This window comes from Rhinatrema bivittatum, chromosome 3 (assembly GCF_901001135.1).
Source record: "Rhinatrema bivittatum chromosome 3, aRhiBiv1.1, whole genome shotgun sequence".
Taxonomy (NCBI): domain Eukaryota; kingdom Metazoa; phylum Chordata; class Amphibia; order Gymnophiona; family Rhinatrematidae; genus Rhinatrema; species Rhinatrema bivittatum.
The window spans coordinates 561,626,056-561,649,545 of NC_042617.1; the positions used below are offsets into that span (position 1 = coordinate 561,626,056).

At 46.2% G+C, this 23,490-nt stretch overlaps 1 protein-coding gene across 2 annotated transcripts in view; it reads left to right on the top strand.

Moving 5' to 3' along the window:
- Positions 1 to 23,490, top strand: part of IFNGR1 (interferon gamma receptor 1) — an 81,893-nt gene that overhangs the window by 51,315 nt on the left and 7,088 nt on the right. For both annotated transcript variants that reach the window (XM_029596489.1, XM_029596490.1), the window contains 4 exons: positions 1,005 to 1,177; positions 4,534 to 4,709; positions 9,554 to 9,719; positions 10,698 to 10,822. In XM_029596489.1, coding sequence (XP_029452349.1) covers positions 1,005 to 1,177; positions 4,534 to 4,709; positions 9,554 to 9,719; positions 10,698 to 10,822 — 640 coding nt within the window. The remainder of the gene's footprint in view (positions 1 to 1,004; positions 1,178 to 4,533; positions 4,710 to 9,553; positions 9,720 to 10,697; positions 10,823 to 23,490) is intronic.

Genomic DNA, 23,490 nt, shown 5'->3' on the forward strand with positions numbered 1-23,490 from the left:
ACCTTTTTCTTGTGTACATATTATTTCCCAAACCATTCAACCTACACAAACCACATGTTCAGGATAGTTAAATGTTTAAGATAAGTAGATGCATATAAAAGCTAAAAACTGTAATGTTCTCCTGGAGAACTTAGATATAACCAAAACTTGGCAAAAAAAATCTATTTTTCGGCTGCCATAGGAGGACTGGACACAAAGTAACTGTGTTGTACTGACATCTTGTGGCCACTCTACCTGCAGCTTGTTCAAGATGAGTTCCCAAGAAATCACTATTAGGAGGGGGGAAAAAAAAGCACCTGATGATAACTGATCTGCAATTCTTTCCTTATTTGTTTTTTAAAAAGCAATGGAAAGCAGTCTGAAACAACCACTTACTGTGTGCTTTCCAAGCAATCCCCACCCCACGTTTTATACTCTGAGGGCATTAATGAAGCACTGCCGGAAGCTTGCAGGCACGTGGATACCTTGCACCAAAATTACCCCCAGAGTTTCCCTTTGAAAATGCGGCCTTGCCAGGAAAACGCTGGCACTTTATACCCGCCTACTTGTCACCTTTTATTTTTGCATGGAGATAAAAGTACTTCTACCTGCACAGAGAAGGGTGAATTTTAGCTGGTGCTGCAACTAGAGCCAGCACTTGGTTTGACTTTAGGAACCATCAGCTTGGTCATCTTGTCACGTAGCGCTATAGAAGTGATAAATAGTATTAGGAGCGAGGTCTTATTCTGAGGTTTTTTTTTATAGCATTACTTCCGTACATGCAAGTCTTCTGAAACCCCCTTCCAAGAGCGGTTGGTACAAAGATATTAAAGTGAGGATGAAGAAGCACCGCACAAAGAATTGCTGTAGTGTGGCTTCATTCCTGAGCATTTTGTGAGCTTGCCGGTTTTATGATTTTGTGTAGGGAACTTGGTGGTATTTAGTAGTGCAACATCCTTCTACTCTAGGATGGTAAGGGTTCCATGATTGCTGCCCTGTGATGCATTGTTTTATCTGTGTTCTAGTCGGTCAACCCAGAAGGATATTGAGACCTGCCAAAATATTTCACACTATTTTTGTGATCTTTCCGAAGAGGTTTACGACCCAAGTAATTTCTATACAGTAATGGTTAAGGCAGCAGTTGAATCCAAGGAGTCCAGCCATGCTGTAATAGAAGACTATTCTTTGCGACTGCAGGGTAAGTAATCTTAGGATCTCTAGGTTTTTATTTTTACGTCGTTTGTAAAGTTTGCAGTTTATTATAGTGATTTTTCTTAATTGAAAAAAACAATACTAATCACATGTGAGAGAGCTATTTGTGGGAACGTTCTCTTCAAAGTTGAGAACTTTTGATACGTTGTAAGATCTTCAGAGCTGCTGTCAGTGGAAGAAAGAAATGCTCAAAAATAATCTGTGTGCACAGTGAGTTTTCCCCAAAAGGCAGTCAAATGCTGTCACTCTGCAAGGGGCAACACGTGATCTGTGACTTGAGACAATAAACACCAGACCACCACAGAGCAGCCACATGTAGGATGTACTAGAGAGAACAAATTCTGAAGGAGCTTAAACATGAAATTGCAGGCCTGTTTCTGGCGCTTTGCACCCTATCATTTAAAACAGCCTCAGCTCCTGTGGCCAATGTGATGCCAATTTTCAGAAAGGGCTCCTGGGGTGATCTGGGAAACTATAGACCAGTGAGCCTGACATCGGTGCCAGGCAAAGTGGTAGAAGCCACTCTTAAAATCCAAAATGACTGATCACATGGATAGACATGGTTTAAGGGGAGTCTTGCCTTACCAATTTACTAGACTTGTATGAAGGTGTAAATAAACATGCAGATAAAGGTGAGCTGACGGATATATAATGTATTAGGATTTTCAGAAAGCATTTGACAAAATCCCTTCTGAGAAACTTCTCAGGAAATTGGGAGGTCATGGGTTAAGAGGAGCATCCTATTGTGGATTGGTTCCTGGATTAAAGACAGGAAACAGAGGGTAGGACTAAATGATCAGCTTTCCAAATGGAGAAAGCCCCAGGGTCTGTACTGGGATCTATGCTGTTTAGCGTATTCATAAATGATATGAAGAAAGGAACAGTGAGTGAAGTGACCAGATTTGCAGATGACACAAAATTGTTTCAAGACATTAAAAAAGTAGCAGATTATGAGCAACTGCAAAAGCACCTTGTGAGATTTCAGACTGAGCATCTTAATGGCCGATGAAATTTAATGTGGACAAGTGCAAAGTAATGCACAAAGGGAAAAACGATCCCAGCTAGAAGTATATTGGAACAGAAAAAGAAATAAAAATGTCATGAGAAAAAAAGCTGGAACAAAACAAAAAGTTATAGTAAAAATAACCACATTTACAAATGGATAGCCTTTACCAGGAAGGGGCTCGCCACGGCCTCAGTTCGAGTGCACCTCAGTGCCATAGCTGCTTACCACACTCCTCTCAGCAAGGAACCTACATCTTGTATCTGCTCGTCTCCAGATTTATGAATGGAGTCCTGCGTCTCCGGCCCCCGGTTCGGAAGCCTCCAGTACTGTGGGACATAAACATAGTGTTGGAACAACTCATGCTACCACCCTTTGAACCGCTGGACACTAGTCATCCCAGGTTCCTCTCCTGGAAGATGCTATTCTTAATCGCTCTCACTTCCGCAAGGCGTATCATCGAGCTACCCACCCTACCTAATGTTTTACCGTACGCATCCCAACTTCCTACCCAAGGTGACTTCCACTTTTCACATAAACCAAACCACCTCTCTCCCGACCTTCTACCCAAAACCTCATGAGAGCGAGCGAAGACTCCACACGTTAGATTGCAAACGAGCACGCGCTTATTATAAACAGCGCACTCATGCTGAACACAGAGCCTCTCGGCTCTTTCTCTCTTTCAATCTGAATGCTCCAGGATTCCCTGTATCCAAGAGAACATTATCGTCCTGGATCTCCAACTGCATTCAATTTTGCTACCAAAAACGTTCAGAGACCCTGTCCGCCACACCCAAGGCACACCAGTTCCGTGCTATGGCTGCTTCAATAGCCCATCACCATGAAGTGCCTCTCCTGGACATTTGTAAGGCAGCCACCTGGTCCTCACTGCATACGTTCACGTCCCACTACTGTTTAGACAAGCATGGAGCGGACCATCCTCAAGTCGGGCACATCTTGACCACGACGACAATAAAGCATAAGAACTGTCCGCCTCCTGTTTTACCATATTGAGTGCACTTCCTTATGTACCTCATAGACACATAATATCGACCTTTGCGCTCAATACTCAGTTGGGGACTCCCAGACAGCATGGCTAATTCATGCTGCTTATCTACGGGAAAAGAGCAAGTTTGTTTACTGTAAACGGTGTTTTCCGTAGATAGCAGATGAATTAGCCATGCTGACCCGCCCGGCTCCCCGGACAGTTGTGACATTGCATCACGTCTTGCTTGGTTATGGACTGAGGAGACTCAGGGTGGGGGGGAAACGTGGGAAGATACAAGCAGGAACGCCTCACTGACAAAGTTCAGTGATCTTTGAGAGCTCCGCCACCTAGTGGCACAGAGGACATCCCAGACAGCATGGCTAATTCATCTGCTATCTACGGACAGCACCGTTTACTGTAAGCAAATTTGCTCTTTGCTGCATTTGTGGAATAAATCGATTTTTCAGATGTTCGTGACTTGCACTCATTTATGAGGTCCATATTCAGCTGAATTCATTGCTAGAGAATGTGGTGAAAGTTATTAGTGTAGCTGAGTTTAAAAAAGGTTTGGACAAGTTCCTAGAGGAAAAGTCCATAAACAATTAAGGTGGACTTGGCTCTCATGAGGTTTTGGGTAGAAGGTCAGGAGAGAGATGGTTTGGTTTATGTGAAAAGTGGAAGTCACCTTGGGATAAACAGATTTCCCCAAGTCCACCTTAATTGTTTATGGACTTTTCCTCTAGGAACTTGTCCAAACCTTTTTTAAACTCATCTACACTAATTTTCACCACATTCTCTGGCAACGAATTCCAGAGCTTAATTATGTGGGGAGTAAAAACACATTTTCTCAATGCTTTACCGATTTAAATATTTAATCGCCCAAAGCGATTTACAAAAACTTCATTGTGTGTCCCCTGGTCTTTGTACGTTTTGAGTCTACCCGGCTATCTAAGAGTTTCTATGTTTTTAGCTGGATAAATTTAATCTGGCTCATTTTAGACCTGCTCAGTAGCAGGTCTGACTTACTCATTTAACTTAGCTGGGTAAGACTGAATATCAGCACTTATCTGACTAAGTTAGTCATTAAGTAGCCCTGCCCCCTAATGCCATAGCTTTGCCACCCCCCCCCCCCCTTGCTGGATAATTATTTAGCTGATAAATAGTTATTCGGCTAAGTGGCACCCACTGTACACGGCTGAATATTCAAATTGCACCACTTAGTTGTTTGCTTTACCCATCTTGTGCATGCTCCTTTTCTGTTTAACTTTCTTTCTCAGTATTATTTTCTGTAACCAACAGGTGCTTTATTTAAAAAAATAAATAAATATATATATATATATATTTGTTTTAGGGAAAATTGGGCCACCAGAACTGAAAATCACAGAGGATGATCCAGATATCATTGTTGAAATTTTGCATCCTGTCACTCCATATAAAAGAGAAGATCATCCAGATGCTGCGGAAACTGTGAGAGACATTTATGAAGATTTCACGTATAGCGTTTTTGAGAGGAAGAGTGGAAATGAGGTTTGTTACAGCTACATGCACTGTTAAACATTTGAATAGTGCTCTTCGGATTAATCTGGTTCAGAATTTGAAGGCTCTCTTGTTTTCAAACGCTTTATATTGATTTTTCCAGTGATCCTTGGAGCAGTAACAGAATACAATGTTTAAGCTGCTTCTTTCAGGAGCTGACATAGTATAGCACAATGGTTATTGTATAATGATACCCTTCTAGAAAGCGCTCCTAACCCATTTTCTGTGTCATACCTGATGTTAAAATGTCTTTCTACTCAAGTGCAACAGCAGAGACATGAAGATTATATAGCATGCACACAGAGGCAAGTAGCAGAGGCCTCATTTGGACAGTGATTTTTCTTTTTTCAAATCAAGGGACATATTTAGCTTGTTTTAAAATCGTTTGCAATTTCAGCAAAAAAAAACAAAACATATTATACAGGTTATTTTCACATTGGAGTTGATAATTTAGTACATACAGTGCAAGACTGATTCCGAAGAGAAAACAACTGAGCTATAGTGCTCGAGGCATATAGATATAGTATTTTGTCTCATATTGCCCATTAAGGCCTGGATTTTTCAAAGTGCACTAAATATTGCATGCAATAGAAAAAGGGGAGTGTTTTATGGTAATAGGCAATTTATCACAATTTGCGCTAATACCTATCTGAAGCACTAAGTTACCGCAAATTGCAAAAACTTTTTCACACTTTGAAATAAGTGCCAGAATTGTGGTATTTCCTACATACAATCACTGGGGGAACCATGTTTACTATCAGGGCCACTGAGGAGAGAGAGAGAGACTAGCCCTAATGCCCTTAACTACACTTAACTTCTCAATGCTTATGTTTATGCTTATGTTTTATCCTATTTTCTTCAGATTAATCCTTCTTTCCTCACCTTTTAACCATGATGGTAATCGTTTTGGCTTCCTTCCACCTTTCTTAATGTGTGGAATACATATGGACTGCGCCTCTAGGATTGTATTTTTAAACAATGTCCATGCCTGTTGAACACTTTTAAACTTTGCAGCTGCACCTTTCAGTTTTTGCCTAACTATTTTCCTCATTTTATCAAAGTTTCCCTTTTGAAAGTTTAGTGTCAGAGCTGCAGATTTACTTATTGTCCCCCTTCCAGTTATTAGTTTAAATTTGATCATGTTATGATCACTGTTGCCAAGTGGCCCCACCACCGTTACCTCTCTCACCAACTCCTGTGTTCCACTAAGAATTAAATCTAAAATAGTTCCCTCTCTTGTTGGTTCCTGAACCAATTGCTCCATGAAGCAGTCATTTATTACATCCAGGAACTTTGTCTCTAGCAAGTCCTGATGTTACATTTACCCAGTCAATATTGGGGTAATTGAAATCTCCCATTATTATTGCACTGCCAAATTGGTTAGCTTCCCTGATTTCTCTTAGCATTTCATCATCTGTCTAACCATTTTGTCCAGGTGGACTGTAGTATACTCCTATCACTATACTCTTACCCAACACACATGGGATTTCTACCCATATAGATTCTACTGAGCATTTAGTCTCTTGTATGATCTTTATCCTGTTGGACTCTATACCCTCCTGGACATAAAGTGCCACACCCCCACCAAGTTGATCCTCCCTATCATTGCGATATAATTTGTACCCTGTTAAAGCACTGTCCCATTGGTTATCCTCCTTCCACCAAGTCTCTGTGATGCCAATTATGTCAATCTCATCATTTGCTGCTATACACTCTAACTCTCCCATCTTACTTCTTAGACTTCTGGCATTGGCATACAGACATTTCAAAGTGTGTTTTTTGTTTGTATTAACAACCTGCTTTTCAGTTGTTAGGGATAATTCAGAAATCATTAGCTTCGGTGATTTTTTTACAAATATGCACATGGACTATGTTTGCTTTTAATGGAACCTCTCTGTGGGATGCCCTAACTCTCTCCTGTTTCATTAGTATTCTTCAAGGATACATTTCTCCGAACCATGCACTGCTGAGTGACTGTCTGCTTTCTCCCTTGTTCTAGTTTAAAAGCTGCTCTATCTCCTTTTTGAAAGTTAGTGCCAGCAACTTGGTTCCACTCTGGTTAAGGTGGAGCCCATCCTTTCGGAAAAGTCTCCCCTTTCCCCAAATGTTTCTCCAGTTCCTTACAAAGCTGAATCCCTCTTCCCTGCACCAACATCTCATCCATTGAAACTCTGGAGCTCTGCCTGCCTCTTGGGACCTGCACATGGAACAGGAAACATTTCAGAGAATGCCACCCTGGAGGTTCTGGATTTCAGCTTCCTACCTAAAATCCTAAATTTGGCTTCCAGAACCTCTCTCCCACATTTTCCTATGGTATCCACTTGTACCCACGACAGCTGGCTCCTCCCCTGCACTGTCTATAATCCTATTTAGGTGACGCGTGAGATCTGCCACCTTCGCACCAGGCAGGCAAGTTACCAGGCGGTCCTCACGTCCACCAGCCACCCTGCTATCTACATTTCTAATAATCGAATCACCAACTATGATGGCCGGCCCAACTCTTCCCTCCTGGGCAGTAGCCCTGGGAGACTTGTCCTCAGTGCGAGAGGACAACACATCACCTTGAGAGCAGGTCCTTCCTACAGGATCACTTCCTGCTATACCAGGGGGGTGTTCTCCTACTGGGAGACCTTTCTGATCCAAGGCAGCACTGGGGCTGCCAGACTGGATTTAGGACTTGGCTACTAGGTCCCTGAAGGTCTCATCAATGTAACTCTGTCTGCCTCAGCTCCTCCAAGTCTGCTACTCTAGCCTACAGAGATCAGACTCGTTCCCTGAGAACCAGGAGCTCTTTGCACCGAGTGCACACATACAATCTCTCGCTGGCGGGTAAGAAAATCATACATGTGACACTCAATGCAAAAGACTGGAAAGCCCCCCTCTTGCTGCTGGACTGCTGCCTTCGTCTTAGTTTTATTGAGTTCCTAGTTAAGTTAGGATACTAAGGGAGTTGGAATGAAAGTACTTTAATTAGTAGATTCATCTGTAAATTTAATCAGCCAGTGTCCTACAAGGGGTTGATTAAACTTCCAATAAGGGCTGTACAATAGTATGATTTAGATAAGACCCTGATTGATTTTTAATGAGAAAGTGTCTCGTGCCTAAAAATCAAAGGTTGAGTGGGTGGGAAAGACAGAGACTAGAATTAACTATCTCTGGCTTGCTTATAACCTTAGACACACACAAACTCTAAAGAATATATCCGTTAATGTCACCTTTCACCAAACTTTTATAAGCCCAAAGATTTCTGAAAACTATGCTTACCAGTCCTCTTTAACCACTGTTAAATGAATCTTCACTCAGTTAATGGAAGGGTTTGAACGGCGCACGCTTCCAGTCCTCCTCTTCTGCAAAGGGTGTGGGGGTTGTGGAAGTCAATCCCTGGATCGCTTGCGGTGACCTCTGGACTCCTCTCCTGGGGGATGCTGGGAGCAGTATGCAGATGAGCCTTCCGGTCCTTCTCTACATGATTCTTGATCTTTGATTGTCTTTGTTGGCTATTGTTTTATTTTACCTCCATGTTCTCCATTCATCTTGTAATCCCTGATTTTTGGTTTTCAGGAGATGATTCCTATTAAGCCATTGTGACTGCTTGTTTGCCTCCCACATCCCCTGCGTTCTGTAAACCCTGCTTTGGCTTTTTATGTGATGGTTCTTGTTGGCCATTGTTTTGTAACAGGCTTTGAGTTTACTCGCTAGATCATGTAACAAATAAGTGATGATGATCAGGAGATTTTTCTCATCATTACCAGTCTTTTGTAGGTCATGCAAAGATTAGGATTTTATATTTCATCAAGAAGTGTTGGCACAGTTTATGAAATGGGGTAAAATGAGAACAAGGTCTCAAGGATTTCTAAAACGTAATTGGCTTGCTAAATGTATATCAGAGTTCATTTAAAATACTCCATATATTCAGTTTTTGAGCTTTTAAAGATATAAATCATGCCCATAAAATTGGAAAATCTCTGGTTCAGGTTACCAAAGCACTTAAAATGTAGGTCCTGGTGCCTGCAAGAAGAAATGCTTTTGGGGGTCCAGGCTGCAGCAAGCCATGGTGGCTGCTGCTTGGAGGGGCCCCTATTACTAGGCTGAGGGTAAGATGCTGGAAGGGAAAGGTGGAGTAAGCTGGACAATGCTTGGAGAATAGGTAAGGGTCGTAGAGTGTTTGGAAGCAGGAGAGAGGAGGAGGAAGGGAGTAAGAGAGTCTAGGAAACGAGTGGAAAGGAAAGTAAAATGAAAAGACAAACCAAAAATTAAAAAAAAAAGACAAAAATACTAGACCAAAACAAACAGCAAATGAGCCAAAAAAAAAGGCAAAAACAAAATCCTAAATATTTTTCCACCCCCTGCACATTACATTTTTAGCATTCTTGTCCGCAGCATTTTAAAAGTTGTATTAGCAGCATTGTTTAGTCATCTAGTTTGAGTTTAGCTAGTTCTAACCATACTATTTTATAAATTCTGCAGCTGGGAAAGCCAATATTGATATGGTATTGAAAAGAGAATGCAGTATATGATGATGCAAGGTTCCATCACATTAGTTCTGACTATCTGTAACTAAAGGAAAACTTCCATCCCCTTTTTCTCAGAACATTTTTGGCGATTTATACCTTGATCCATTTTTTAAAATCCTGTCTCTATTTGGGAAAATCAGAAACTACATGATCCAACAGCAGCTTTCCATCCCCATAAAAGGAATACAGTATTGCGTACTGAAGACGGTTTGAGGGTATACAAACCAGTGCAAAAAGAATAAAGAAAGTGGTCATCTGATATTTCATTATGATAGGTTTTGAATTTAAAGGTCCTGAGATTATTTTGTTTTTTGATTTCAGTATAAACCAACGCGCTGTGATATATGGAAATGCATCGTAAAAATACCACATCTGTCGACTGAGGGTCTGTATTTGTCTGCTCAAGGAAAGTCGGAATCGTGGGCTATTGATGGTGAAAGATCAGAAGAAACCCGCTTTAATGTAACTTCTAAAGCGTCGATAAAAGGTAAAAAATCATTTGTATGCATGATTTTACAGAGTATTCCATGTCATCAGTACTATATAGTTCTACTTTATTTGCATTATCATGAAAGGATGCATCATTGTCCAACAGCTTGACTGAGCTGAGTTGTTGTTTATTATCACACTTTCAAAGTTCATAAGTGATTTGGTGGGATGTAGGAGGGGGCAAAGTTTACAATTTCCCCGTAACAAAGCTCCTCATAGCTCAAGAACCACTGGGCCAGTTTTTAAAGAAACCAATAAAAAAATGGTTTTTTTTACTCAATGCATAATTAAGCTCTGGAATTCATTAATGGAGGATGCAGTGAAAGCAGTTAGAGTAGCTGGGTTTAAAAAAAGGTTCCTGGAGGGAAAGGTCCATAAACCATTATTAAGGTAGACATGGGGGAAATCCACTGCTTATCCATGGGATGAGCAGCGTAGAATCTATTGGCCTTTTGGGATCCTGCCAGATAGTTGTGACCTGTGTTGGCCATTTTTGGAAACAGGATACTGGGTTTGATAGACCTTTTTTTTTTTTTTTTTTTTTTTTTGTCTGACCCAGTATGGAAACTCTTAACATGATTTCTGGGCAGAGGGCATGGAGCCAAGACTGTCTAGAATGTCACGCTTTCTTCTGGTTAAAGATGTAGTCCATTAAGATGCTGGGGCTAATATGTCAAAGGTGCTGTAACATTTGACAAATATCACCTGACTTGCTGTGTAGGTTTTCTAGGACATGTTTAGCTTGTACACTGTGACATTTGTATATTTAGTCATAGCTGCTTGGTACAGTTGATGAGTAGTCTCATGTCTCTATATTCTGTGCTGCCTGCTCAGCCACAGAAATGTTGTTTCTGTCTCCGCGTTCGCCTTACCACATTGTTGAAAAAAAATTAAGAAATATGCAGATTTGCTCACTGTGATGACAAAGATTTCCCAAGCTTGTGTTTCACACGTTACTTTTCTTTTGTTTGTCTAGATTTACGCTACAGAGTTTATGTAATCCTTGCCTTTGTCGTGTTTGTCGTGCTGTTGATTATTGTGGCAAGTATTTTGATTGTCAAGCTGCTAAAGGAAAAGAATATTCAATTACCAAAATCCTTGGTAAGTCCAAAAAAAGTACTTTGCCCCCCCCCCTCATTATGTCTGTAATTGAATCCTTGATTAAGGAGGCCCTTCTCTTCTTTCCTGTTTGATCTGTAAATGGGACACCAGGATTACATGGTAACATAGCAGATGAAAGCAGAAAAGACCATCCGGTCCATCCATTCTACTCAGTTATTTCTATCTACGTTGCTAAGGGCATGTTTTAGTTCCTTGATTAGCAGGAAGAATATTGCTCAAAAGTCAGTTTTTAAAGAGAAGAATTGTTGTTTGTCCCGTTTGTCTCATTTGCTGATAAATTGGCAACTGTGTCTCGCTCTTTTACCCCTTTTGCGCACCCTTGCTTTTGTACTGGGCCCCTGCTCCTCCAAGGTTTGTTCAGAAGGAGTAAAGATATTGCAAAAAAAAAAAAAAAAAGTGAGACCAACAATTCAGCAGGGGAGCCATGCGGCTGCAGTCAACGATGACGGGGAGCCTCTCGGGGTGCTTTAAGGGATTGAGGAGAGAGAGAGCAACCCTGAGGGCAATGCACTGCGTTTTTTAAGAACATAAAATTTGCCATATTGGGTCAGATGGAGAGTCTATCAAATCCAGTATCCTGTTTCCAACAATGGCTTCTCCAGATAGTAGATAGATTCCATGCTGGAATAAATAGTGGCTTTCCCCAAGTCTACCTGGTTAATAAAATTTTATGGACTTCTCCTCTAAAAACTTGTCCAAACCTATTTAAACCCATCTTCACTGGCTGCATTTACTGCAGTGTTTCCCAGCCTTTTCATGCCCAAGTCACACATACATTAATAAAATTGTCGTGTGGCACATCAACTTTCATGGAGCAAGCAGTGCTCCAAGTAGAGAGGACGTGTGTGGCCAAAAGAAGAACTAGGAAAACACTGAAAGCCCACCAGTCTCTCTCTCTCTCATATATTTTAAAACAAAGGGTGAGGGAGGGAAAAGAGACACAAACCCATCACAATGCACCAGCTCCCTATGTACAAGTGTAAGAGAAGGGAAAAGTCAGTGTGGTGTGGGCACTTGGCTAAGGGCCTCATTTACTAAACCTTTTTCCCATAGAGAGAATGGGAGAAGAGCCTTAGTAAATCAGACCCTAAGTCACCTTGGCTGCTTCATGTGGCTTCCAGAGCTGCTGCTGCTCCCAACATTCAATGAGTCATATCCAGTGTTTAGTGTACACTCTCCGTGTCTCATTCCGTCTTAGCCTAAGCTAAGCATAGGCTGGAAGGACTCGGACAAGAAAGACGAGGAGGTACTGTGTGCAGTGGGTGCTGGCAGTCTGTACCCTGCATACTGCCCTTTAATTACCACATTCCAGGGCTCATGCTATAGCTAGGAAGAGGAGGTATGTATGATTGATTACACATGTCCTCAGAAAGGTGTTCCTGCAAGTGTCTCTTGTTGCTATGAGGTGCTGGTCTGCATATGAACACCATGCAATGTTTTTTCTATGACACAACTGATCTGGTCTGAAGGCACATGATTGTCATGGCACACTGGTTCACAAATGCTGCTTTACCTCCTCCTCCTCTAGTAATGAATTCCAGAGCTTAATTGTGCACTGAGTGAAAGAATTTTCTCCAATTTGTTTTAAATGTGCCCCTTACTAACTTCATGGAGTTGTCCCTTAGTTTTTGTATTTCAAAAAGTAAATAACCAATTCACATTTACCTGTTCTATTCCATTCATGATTTTATGGACCTCTATGATAGCCCCCTCAGCCATCTGTTCTCCAAGCTAAACAGCCTTATCCTCTATAGCCTTTCCTCACAGGGGAGCCATTCCAGCCCCTTTATCATGTTGGTTGCCCTTCTCTGTACCGTTTCCAGTTCAGCTATATCTTTTTTTGAGATGAAGCATCCAGAATTGCACACAGTAATCTAGGTATGGCCTCATCATGGAACCAATACAGAGGTACTACGGCATTCTGCACTTTATTTTCCGTTTTTTTCCCCCCTAATAAACCTAACATTGTTTGCTTTATAACTGCTGCCGCACACTGAGCCAAGAATTTCAAAGTATTTTCCACAATGATGACTAGATCCTTTTCCTGAATAGTAACTCCTAATATAGAATCTAATATCATAACTACAGTGCATCACGCTTCATTTGTCCACATTAAATTCCATCTGCATTTTGGATGCCCAATCTCACAAGGTCGTCCTGCAATTTCTTATCTGCTTATGATTTCACTTCTTGGAATAATTTTGTGTTATCTGCAAAGTTGATCACCTCACTCTTTATTCCCTTTTCCAGGTCATTTATAAAGATATTAAAAAGCACTGGTTTCAGTACAGATCCTTGAGGCACTCCACCCTTTACTCTTCTTCACTGATAAAACTGACCATTTAGTCCTCCTCTGTTTAATATCTTTTAACAAGTTTGCAATCCACAATAGGACATTGCCTGCTATTCCATAATTTTTAAAAAAGGTTTTCTCAGGAAAGTATCATGGTGAACCAAATACACTATATCCACCGAATCACCATTATCTACATGTTTTAACTCCTTCAAATTAATGTAGCAGATTGGGGAGCCAAGACTGCCCTGATGTAAATCTACGCTGGCTGTGTCCCATTACAAATTGCTTTTCTATATATTCTATGGCTTTAGAATCTTAAGAATCGCTTCTATAATTTTCCCGGCACTGAAGTCAGGCTCATTGGTCTGTAGTTTCTCAGATCACCCCCTGGAGCCCTTTTTAAAGACCGGTGTCACGTTGGCTTCCCTGTACCCTTCAGGTACAATAGACAGTTGTAATGATAGATTCCAAATTTCTAGTGAGAGATCTGCTTCTTCCTGGAGCCACTTCTGTGTGGCAGGCCACGTTTCCTGTTTTAAATTTCAGGTGCTCTGACCCAGATCTGCTTAAGCTCAACAGACCATTTAAAAAAAAAAAAAAAAAAAATGCTGCACCGCAACAAGTACATAGCCTGTGGACATAGAAAGGGTCCCAGCATTGCTGCTTCCATTTGTCCAGCATATACAACAGGGACTCTGGCCTGGTCTCCTCGGATATGCCCTGTGAGAATCCCCCCCTCATGTAGGGAAAGGGCTGCAGGAAGAGGGGTTGGGCCTACAACTGACTCTTGCCTCTTTCCATCTGGGGGAGGGGGAGCTGCTGCTTCCAGCACATCCAGGTCCTGCAGTTTCATTGGCAGGGTCTCTAGGGTAAGACCTAGAAAGAGATTTTGGTACCCAGGGTAGGGCCTCTGACCCGATCCTACAGCAGGCCCAATGATAACCCATCCTTTGGCATTTATGCTGGAGTTTGTTATTATTACTGTTCAAAAGTTTGGCACTACAGCCGGTTCAATATCTTCAGACCAGAGACTGATGGAGATCCCCTTAGGGCCATCACTTCAGAGAAGGGGACTGGTCAGTGGACGAATCAAAGCTTAATGGTTTCCTAAGTTCCCAGGAAGAAGGGCAGGGCTTTTCAGAGGATGAAAATTCCACAATAATAAAACATCTTTGAAAGGAAGAGCTTTCAGCCCTCATATCCCGTGTGCAGGTGGCCCTGAAGATTTCAGGTACTAAAGCAGAAGACCCTTTGGAAGGCGATCCCATCCTTCAGAGAATGAGAGCCCTCAAGACCCTTTCCCTTACACAAAGACCTAAGAAGATGGTACTGACAGACTGGGAGGCAGGTGGAAGAAAAGAACAAGCTATTACAGATCCTAAGAGTTGAAGCACTGATGTCTGTGGGAAGCTGTAGAACCATCATTCTGATGGAGGGACGTACAGTCTTAAATGGACAGGAAAATCAAAAGCAATCCTAAAATAGACCACCTCTGTGGGGGCCATGGCAATTCAGGCATTGATCTGTGGATGCTATGTAGCCCAGATGGTCTTTATTGGATTTAGCAGTTGCCAAAGAGTCAAATTGCACATCTGGAGTTGGTAGTGGTTTTATTGGCAGACATAATATATGACCTGATCAGGCTATCCTCTAGGTCGATCACTTCTGAGATGGCAACCAGAAAGCTCCTTTGACATAAAAATTGAGCAGCAGACTCAGGTCCAAGTCATGGCTCTGCAAGCTCCCCTTCAGAAGGGGAGCTTGCAGAGCCATGACTTGGACCTGAGTCTGCTGCTCAATTTGAAGAAGATTTAGAAAATTTAGTAAAGGATCTGGGTGACTCCAAACCCCAAAGACTCCTGGAGTCTAGAGGCCGGTCAGGCACACAGGGGTATAGACAACAGTAGCTCAAGTTACAACACAAGGGTAAAACATCTGGACTGGTGCCCCCAAGCATGACACAGGGCAAGACCTACTCCTTTTAAGGGGGCCAAGAGGCTTAGGGGTGACCCACCTGTAGCAGCAGGAAGGAGTCACCCTTCACAATGATACACTGTCCCTCAGGTGATATCACCAGTAGGTGAGTGCCTGTCACTGTTTTAAGTGGAATGGGCCCAGATACTATGGACCAGTGAGTCTTGGTTATAGTTTTAAGGATATTTGCCAGAGTGCATATCTCCAGTCCCAAATTCATTTGATTTCCCCTTGCACATCTCAAATCAAGAGGGGATGGTAAGAGCTACCTTGGAAAGGTTATGTGATCTGGAGGCCATTGTCCCAGTCCCTCCCAGGAAAGAGGGCAGGGAACCTACTCAATTTTATTTGTAGTTCCAAAAAAAGACACTACCTTTCATCCCATTCTAGATTCAAAAGGAGTTGTCAATTACTTGAGGATTTCCCACTTCGGAAGGGTAAGCTTTCTCCTTGGTGATGGATGCAGTAAGAAAAGGAAAATTTGTCATTGTCTGTGGCAGAGATTTATATCTATACCTATCGGAGCTTCTCACAAGTTTTCTTCGTTTTTGCGTCCTAGGCCATCACTATCAGTTTTGGGCCTTATCCTTCAAACTTGTGACTGCCCTGAGGACCTACACCAAGTTCAGGGTAATAGGGGCAGCAGGTCTATGCAAACAAGGTATAATGGTGCATCCCTATTTGGACAACTGGCTCATCAGGGCAAAAACTGGCCAGGACAGCTGACAGACTTCTACCACAGTAATCTAGCTTCTAGAAAGACTGGGTTGAGTTGTTTGGGTGGTAAAGTATGCAGAGTAACAGAGTCCTCTCATTCCTTAGGGTTGTTCTGTACTGTCTTTGATATGGTAAAAGGGTATGTGACCCTGCTCCCCAAGAGGGTCACCAAATTAATAGAGCAAGAAAAGAAATTCTACACCCTAGTGGTGCCCAGAGTAGTAGACTATCTTGAGCTTTTAGGACTTTATGAATTTGGGCCTCTGGGTCAGCGCACATATGCACCCGTTATTAGAACATTGGTCTACGATCTCCCATTGCCTCCAGTTTTCCCGAGTGGCAGAGCAGAGTCTAGATTGGTGTGTAAATCAATTCAACTTTGTGGTTAGAATGACTCAGTCGGGCAGGTCTGGGTCTCTTTCACAGACACCAGTATGATGCCAGGCCCAAGGGAGCTGAAAGGAGGAAGAAGCCTTATGGCCAATAAACAGATTACAGGTAAGGGCTATCACACTAGCACTTCAGGCCTTTCTACCAAGAATAAAGGGGGAGGCAGTCTGAGTTCTCTGATAGTGCCATAGTGGTAGCTTATGTAAGCAAAGAGGCACTCACAGCTTTGGGCTTGAGGAAGAAACAAGTGGAATAATTGGTTGGGCAGAGAGGAACATGCCCTGAGTGTAAGCAGCTCACATTGCTGAAAAGGAAAGTATTCAATTGACTTTCTCAGTAGAAACAGGCTGGACCTAGGATAATGGGAGCTGAACAGACAGGAATTCTAGATGATAGTGGAACAATGGTGACCTCCAGCTGTGGACTTGATGGCAACTCGAGCCAACACCAAAGTCGACAGTTTCTTCAGTCAGCGGGAAGGAGTCTGGATCCAGTGGGATAGGTGCCTTAATCTTATCCTGGCCAAAGCTCCTGTATGTATTTCTAGCTTGGACCCTAATAGGAAAAGTACTAGAGGATAAAGGCTCACACAATAGAGCTGATGCTGATAGCCCTCGATGGCTGAGTAGGCCTTTGCATTCAGACTTAATAAGGGTCCTAGTAGGGATCCTCTTGCAACTCCACAAAAAAACAGGGATTGCAGTGGCAGAGTCCAAAACCAATGGAAGACCTATCTCAATTTTGTCTTATGGCCTGGCCCCTGAAAGGGCACAGCTGTGAGCCGGGGTTATTCCCACACATTCGTCGTGAACATGCTGAAAGGCATGTAAAAGTTCAACCCCCATTAGCCTATATTTGAGTTTGGAAGCTATTTAAAGCTTATTGTCAGGAGCATAAGGCTTTCTTAAGGAAGTTGGACATCCCATGAATCTTAGACTTTTCTTTCAGAAGGACCTGGATAAGGCTTAGCACTTAATTCGCTGAAGGTACAAACAGCCATTTTCTGCTATAGGAGCTTCATCAAAGGTACATAGGTAGCTGCAAATGCAAATATAGTGCACTTTTTAAAAGGGGTGAAGGCTATATGACCACCTTTCAGACCTATCGCTCCTCAGTGGTACCCTCACTTGGTCTTTAGAGCACTAATAGGAGCAGCCATCGAATATCTATTAAAGATCTAACTTTAAAAAATACTTTTCTAGTAGCATTTTAGAATTACAGGACCTCTCATGCAGAGAACCATACTTGCTGATTTCTCCTCATTCGGTCACCTTCTGACCAGTGCCCTCATTCCTGACAAAGGTAATGACCCTCTTCCATCTGAATTAGGCGAGATCACTACCAGCCTTCCACAGAAAGAAAGGAATATATAGAAGTAAAGATGAAAGACTGCACCTCCTGGATGGACGTCATACCTTAAGATACTTGAATCCCTTCAGGAAATCTGACAGGCTGTTCAGGAGACCATGAAAGGGGGAAGCAGCCTCCAAGGCTACATTAGCAAGACGGATTAAAGAATCTTTCGCCTAGCCTATATACTCAATGGTTGGCAAGCATTAGGGGTGCTCTGCACACATTCCTCAAGAGCACAGCCTTTATTCTAGGCAGAAGTATCTTCAGTCTCCACAGATGAAATCTGCAGGGCCGCCACCTGGTCATCCATGCACTTGTTTTCCAAACACTATAGCCTGGATGTACAGGTCAAGGAGGATGTGGCCTTCTGGTTGGGGGTCCTTGTGTCAGCCTTATCTTCCACCCAGCCTAGGGGAAACCTTTTTGTATCTCAGATGTAAGGACTAGTCTAGCACAAGGAAAAGAGAGGTAAAATTGTTCTTACCTGATAATTTTCTTTCCTTGAGTCCTGCTAAACCAGTCTAGGCCCCAGCTGGGAATTTAGGGGCTATAAGCACAGACTACAGACACCCAAGGTAATCCAGCTCGTTCTCTCTCTCTCTCTCTTCCTCTTTTCTCTCTCCCTTCTTCACCTTCCCCTGAGAATGGGAACAACCTCCAGGGACAAACTTTTTTTTTTTTTTTTTAAGATTTGGAAATTTTTATTGGCCACAGGTTACACATACATTCCAGAAATTATTTTTTACAAGAGGAAAAACAAAAGGGCTAAGAAGCAGGTCCTTGTCCAGTTGCTTTGACAGTAGGATACTGGCAAGGGCCTATGGCCAAGAGCGAAGTTGCAAAGGGGGGGTGTGCCTTCAGCCAGCTGAGGAGTGGGGACTAGGAAAGAAAATGATCAGGTAAGAACAATTTTACCATTAGGTCTCTGAGGCAGGAACTTACAACTGAACAGTACGCCGGTGCTGGGCGCCTGAGGTTTGATATTCTATTCAGTTGTTAATGCCCTCCCTAAGGAGCTCACGCTTTGTTCAGCTACAGTTGCCAACCCCAGAGAGCTTGCGGTTTTGATTTTATGTGCCGTGCATTGGGTGTGAGTGGTACTATGCATCCAGACTTTTGGGCACATGTTTGCATCCAAGGCTATTTTGGGAAGGCAGAACACATATAATCAAAAGGCACCTACATCTGAACTGGAGGGATACACAGCATCAAAATGCAGCTGAAGGTTCCAGTCCCAAAGAGGTTTGTTTATTTTTATTTATTTAGCTGCAGGTGCCTGCCCAAGAGAGCATATGCTGGAATTCCCTGTACGTACCTGGATCAGTCCAGACAGTGGGTTATGTCCCCAATCCAGCAGATGGAGTCAGTCAAAGCTTTGAGGGGGCGTCACCATGAGTGCTACTACCCCCTCTGCAGGAGTTCAGTATCTTCTGACTCCAGCAGATGCGAGTAGGGAATCCGGGTTGCTCCCGATTACCTTAGGCATTTCTTGTACTTCTTTATCTGGTTTTCTTCTCTCTGCCTACTTCTTTTGGATCAAGTTTTGTTTTAAAAAAAAAAAAAAAAAAAAAAAAGTGTAAAGTGAATTAGAGGGTTCTAATTGGGAGGCGTGGCTTCCCTCTGTGTTTGTCTGCTCTCTCCTTCTTCTATCGTTGCGAGCGGGGTAAGTGCAGTGTTGTTTTGCTTCTTTCCCTGCAGTTTGCTTCGACGGAGGGTCTCGCGGAGGCCAGTAGGACCGGCCTCTCCGCGTTCTCTCTCTTGCCTGCGGCCATTTTCGCGGCTCCTCGTGGGCTGCGGAGGCAGGCAGGGAGGTCGTCGTCAGCGGGTCGCGCGGCCAGGAAAGCCCCCCCCCCGCGGTGCCGTTTCGTTCTCAGCGGGTTGTGCAGGCCGTCCGGGCCCCCCCGCAGCGGCGCTCCCGTTCTCGGCCCCCCCCGAGGCTCTGCCGGGTGGTTTTTTACCTGCCGGGCCTGTTTTCTTCACAGCTCCGATGCCGCGGCCAGCGTGCTGCTCTGCTTGCGGCGAGCCGGGCTCGCGGATTTCGAGGGAGGGCATCTGTGCGAGGTGTCTCCCCGGAGGGGAAGGCACCTCGCGGCGCCTCATCGATTTCCCTCGTCTAACAGGCTTGCCCGGGCGGCGGGGGCCGGCCCCTCCCCCATTCCTGGCGGGAACGGCGGCCATCTTACATTCTGCACGTCCTGAGGGGGAACAGACAGCGCTTGGGGCTGGGGATGCTGGAGATTCTCCACCACACTTACTTCCGGAATCTGACCCGGAGACAGGCCCGCAGGGGCAGGGTTCCCCGGGGCCCCCCCCCCCTCGGAGCCCCCCTCGGGTAGACAGGGGTTTTCCCCAGAGTTTATCCTTTTGCTGCACACTGCATATCTGCAGAGCCTTGAGGCTCCCACGGGACCTCCTCCAAACAAGATACCGTGGCCCTCGCTGCCTTCCCCGGCCCCCCCCGCTCCGGCGGGTGTGGGGACCCCCCGCTCGCGCCCGGCTCCCGGGGGGCTCGGGGACTGCGGGCACAGGACCAGGTTCCCCTGGATTGGACCCGGCGGATCCGGGTCAAGGGGACTCCACTTCAGAAGGTGATGATCCGCACACTGTCTGTTCCAGCGGGAAGAGCTGGATGACCTACTTCCACAAGTTATTAAGGAGTTGGACCTCGATCCACCGCCGGAGCCGCCCGCGCCCGTAGCGCCCGCTGTGGTCACTTCCTCAAAGAAGGGGGATCCGGTCTTGGCAGCCCGGAGGCCGAGGGCTCGGGCTTTCCCCATTCATGAGTCTTTCCTTCAGCTTCTCACCGGGGAGTGGGATGCCCCGGAAGCTTCCTTTAAGGGCAGCCGGACCATGGAGAGACTCTACCCGCTGCCTGAAGATTTTCTCGATCTCATCAAGGTACCTAAAGTGGACTCCGCGGTGACAGCGGTCACGAAGAGGACAACCATCCCAGTGACGGGGGGAGCGGCCTTAAGAGACGCGCAAGATCGCAAGTTGGAAGTCTTCCTCAAGCGGGTCTTCGAGGTCTCCGCGGTAGGGTTGCGGGTGGTGATGTGTAGCTCGCTGGCACAGCGGGCCAGCCTTCTCTGGGTCCAACAACTGCTCACCTCTCAGGTCCTACCGGCCGGGGAGGCCGCCCAGGCGGATAGACTGGAAGCTGCGGTTGCGTATGGGGCTGACGCCTCCTATGACCTGTTTCGGGTCCTCGCCCGCTCCATGGCCTCGGTGGTAGCGGCACGTCGCCTCCTATGGCTCCGCAACTGGGCGGCGGACACGTCCTCCAAGTCGAGTCTGGGCTCCCTGCCATTCAGGGGCAAGTTCCTGTTCGGGGAGGATTTGGATCAAATCATCAAGTCGCTGGGGGAAAACGCGGTTCATCGCCTGCCGGAAGACAGGTATCGCTCCACCAGGGCGTTCTCGTCCTCTCGGACCAGAGCCAGGGCGCAACGGCGCTACCGGAACTACAGACCGGCGGCAGCCAGGCCCTCTGCCCCCAGGTCTCAGCCCTGGTCTCGCTCCTTTCGCGGGCGCCGCCCCGCGCGTCCCGCTCCCGCAGCTGGACAACCCTCTCCCAAGTCCTCGCAATGATGTTCAGCTCGCCCACTCCGCCGTCCCCAGGATCGGGGGGCGACTGGCGTTCTTCTACGAGGAGTGGACGCGGATCACCTCGGATCAGTGGGTCTTGGACACCATCGGACAAGGTTACGCGTTGGAGTTTGTCCGCGCTCCAAAGGGACGGTTCATATTCTCCCCTTGCGGCTCGAACACCAAGCGACAGGCGGTACAGTTGACCCTGGACAGACTTTGGGAGATTGGCGCCATTGCGCCCGTGCCCTTCGGAGAGGTGGGCTCGGGCCATTATTCCATCTACTTCGTGGTGCCAAAGAAGGACGGATCCTACCGACCCATTCTGGACTTGAAGGAAGTCAACAAATCACTCCGGGTGGTTCGGTTCCGCATGGAAACGCTGCGGTCCGTGATCGCGGCGGTGCATCGCGGGGAATTCCTGGCCTCCTTGGACCTGACGGAGGCCTACCTCCACATCCCCATTTGCCGGGAGCATCACTGTCTTCTACGGTTCAAGATCCTGGATCAACATTTCCAGTTTGTGGCTCTCCCGTTTGGGCTGGCAACGGCTCCGCGCACTTTCACTAAGATCATGGTGGTGGTAGCGGCTGCCTTGCGGAAGGAGGGGATTCTAGTTCATCCTTACCTGGACGATTGGCTCATTCGAGCGAAGTCTTTTCGGCATGGACAGGAGGCTGTGGCCAGAGTCATAGAGTTTCTGCAGTCCCTAGGATGGGTGGTGAACTTTTCCAAGAGCTCCCTGGTACCCTCGCAGCGCTTGGATTTCCTGGGGGCGACCTTCGACACCCGTCTGGGTGCGGTTTTTCTACGTCAGGACAAGGCGCAAGCCCTGCGGGAACACATACAACTGTTTTCTGCATTATCGGTTCCCACCTCCTGGGACTATCTGCAGCTCCTAGGGGTGATGGGTTCCACCATCGACATGGTCCCTTGGGCATTTGCGCACCTCAGGCCTCTACAGAGAGCGCTTCTATCCCGTTGGAAGCCGCTTTCGCAGGACTACCAGGTGCTCCTTCCTCTGCCGCTGTTTGCCAGGAACAGTCTGACCTGGTGGATGAATCCGGAAAATTTGGCCCGCGGCATGTCTCTCGATCTGCCAAATTGGGTCGTGGTAACCACCGACGCCAGTCTCGTAGGATGGGGAGCGGTCTGCGACCGCAGCGCCACGCAAGGGACGTGGTCCGCGGAGGAATCGAAGTGGTCCATCAATCTACTGGAGACCAGAGCGGTCAGATTAGCGCTCCAGCACTTCCTGCCACTCCTCCGGAACCGGGAGGTCAGGATCTTATCGGACAATGCGACGACGGTGGCCTATATCAACCGACAGGGCGGCACCCGCAGTCCGCAGGTCGCGCTCGAAGCAGAGATGCTGATGCAGTGGGCGGAGCGGCATCTGGCCCGCCTGGCGGCCTCGCACATTGCGGGCGTGGACAACGTACAGGCGGATTTCCTCAGCCGTCAGCTCTTGGACCCCGGGGAATGGTCCCTCTCGACGAGGCGATGCAGCTGCTCGTTCGGCGGTGGGGATCCCCCCACCTCGATCTCATGGCGTCCGCAAGCAACACCAAGGCTCCCCGGTTCTTCAGCCGCCGGAGAGAGCGAGGAGCGGAGGGCGTGGACGCTCTCGTACTCCCGTGGCCGGCCAACCTTCTTCTTTACGCGTTCCCGCCATGGCCACTGGTGGGAAGACTACTCCGCCGCGTAGAGGTCCACCAGGGACCGGTGATCTTCGTCGCTCCGGAGTGGCCAAGACGACCTTGGTTTGCGGACCTGCTCCAACTGGTGATCGACGGTCCCATCCGTCTGGGACATCTCCCCCGCCTCCTTCACCAAGGCCCGGTATTTTTCGACCAGGCAGAACTCTTCTGTCTTGCGGCCTGGCTTTTGAGAGGCGCCGCCTCCGGCGCAGGGGCTACCAGGAGGCGGTAGTCTCAACGCTGCTGCGTTCTCGAAAGACTTCGACGTCGGTAGCCTATGTGCGAGTCTGGAAGGTGTTCGAGCTGTGGTGTGCCGGACTGAACACGAGTCCCTCTGAGGCTTCGGTTCCTCAGATCCTTCTGTTTCTGCAAGCAGGGGTGGACAAGGGGCTTGCCTACAACTCACTCCGGGTTCAGGTGGCCGCCCTTGGCTCGCTCCTGCGGGACGGGGGTTCCCTGCTACAACACCCGGATATTCTCCGTTTTCTCAAGGGTGTCAAACACATGCGACCGCCGGTGCGGAATCCTTGTCCCTCCTGGAGTCTCAACCTGGTGCTACGGGCCATGTCGGGACCTCCGTTTGAACCACTGCGGAATGCGACGATCAAGGATCTCACTCTCAAGGCGGTGTT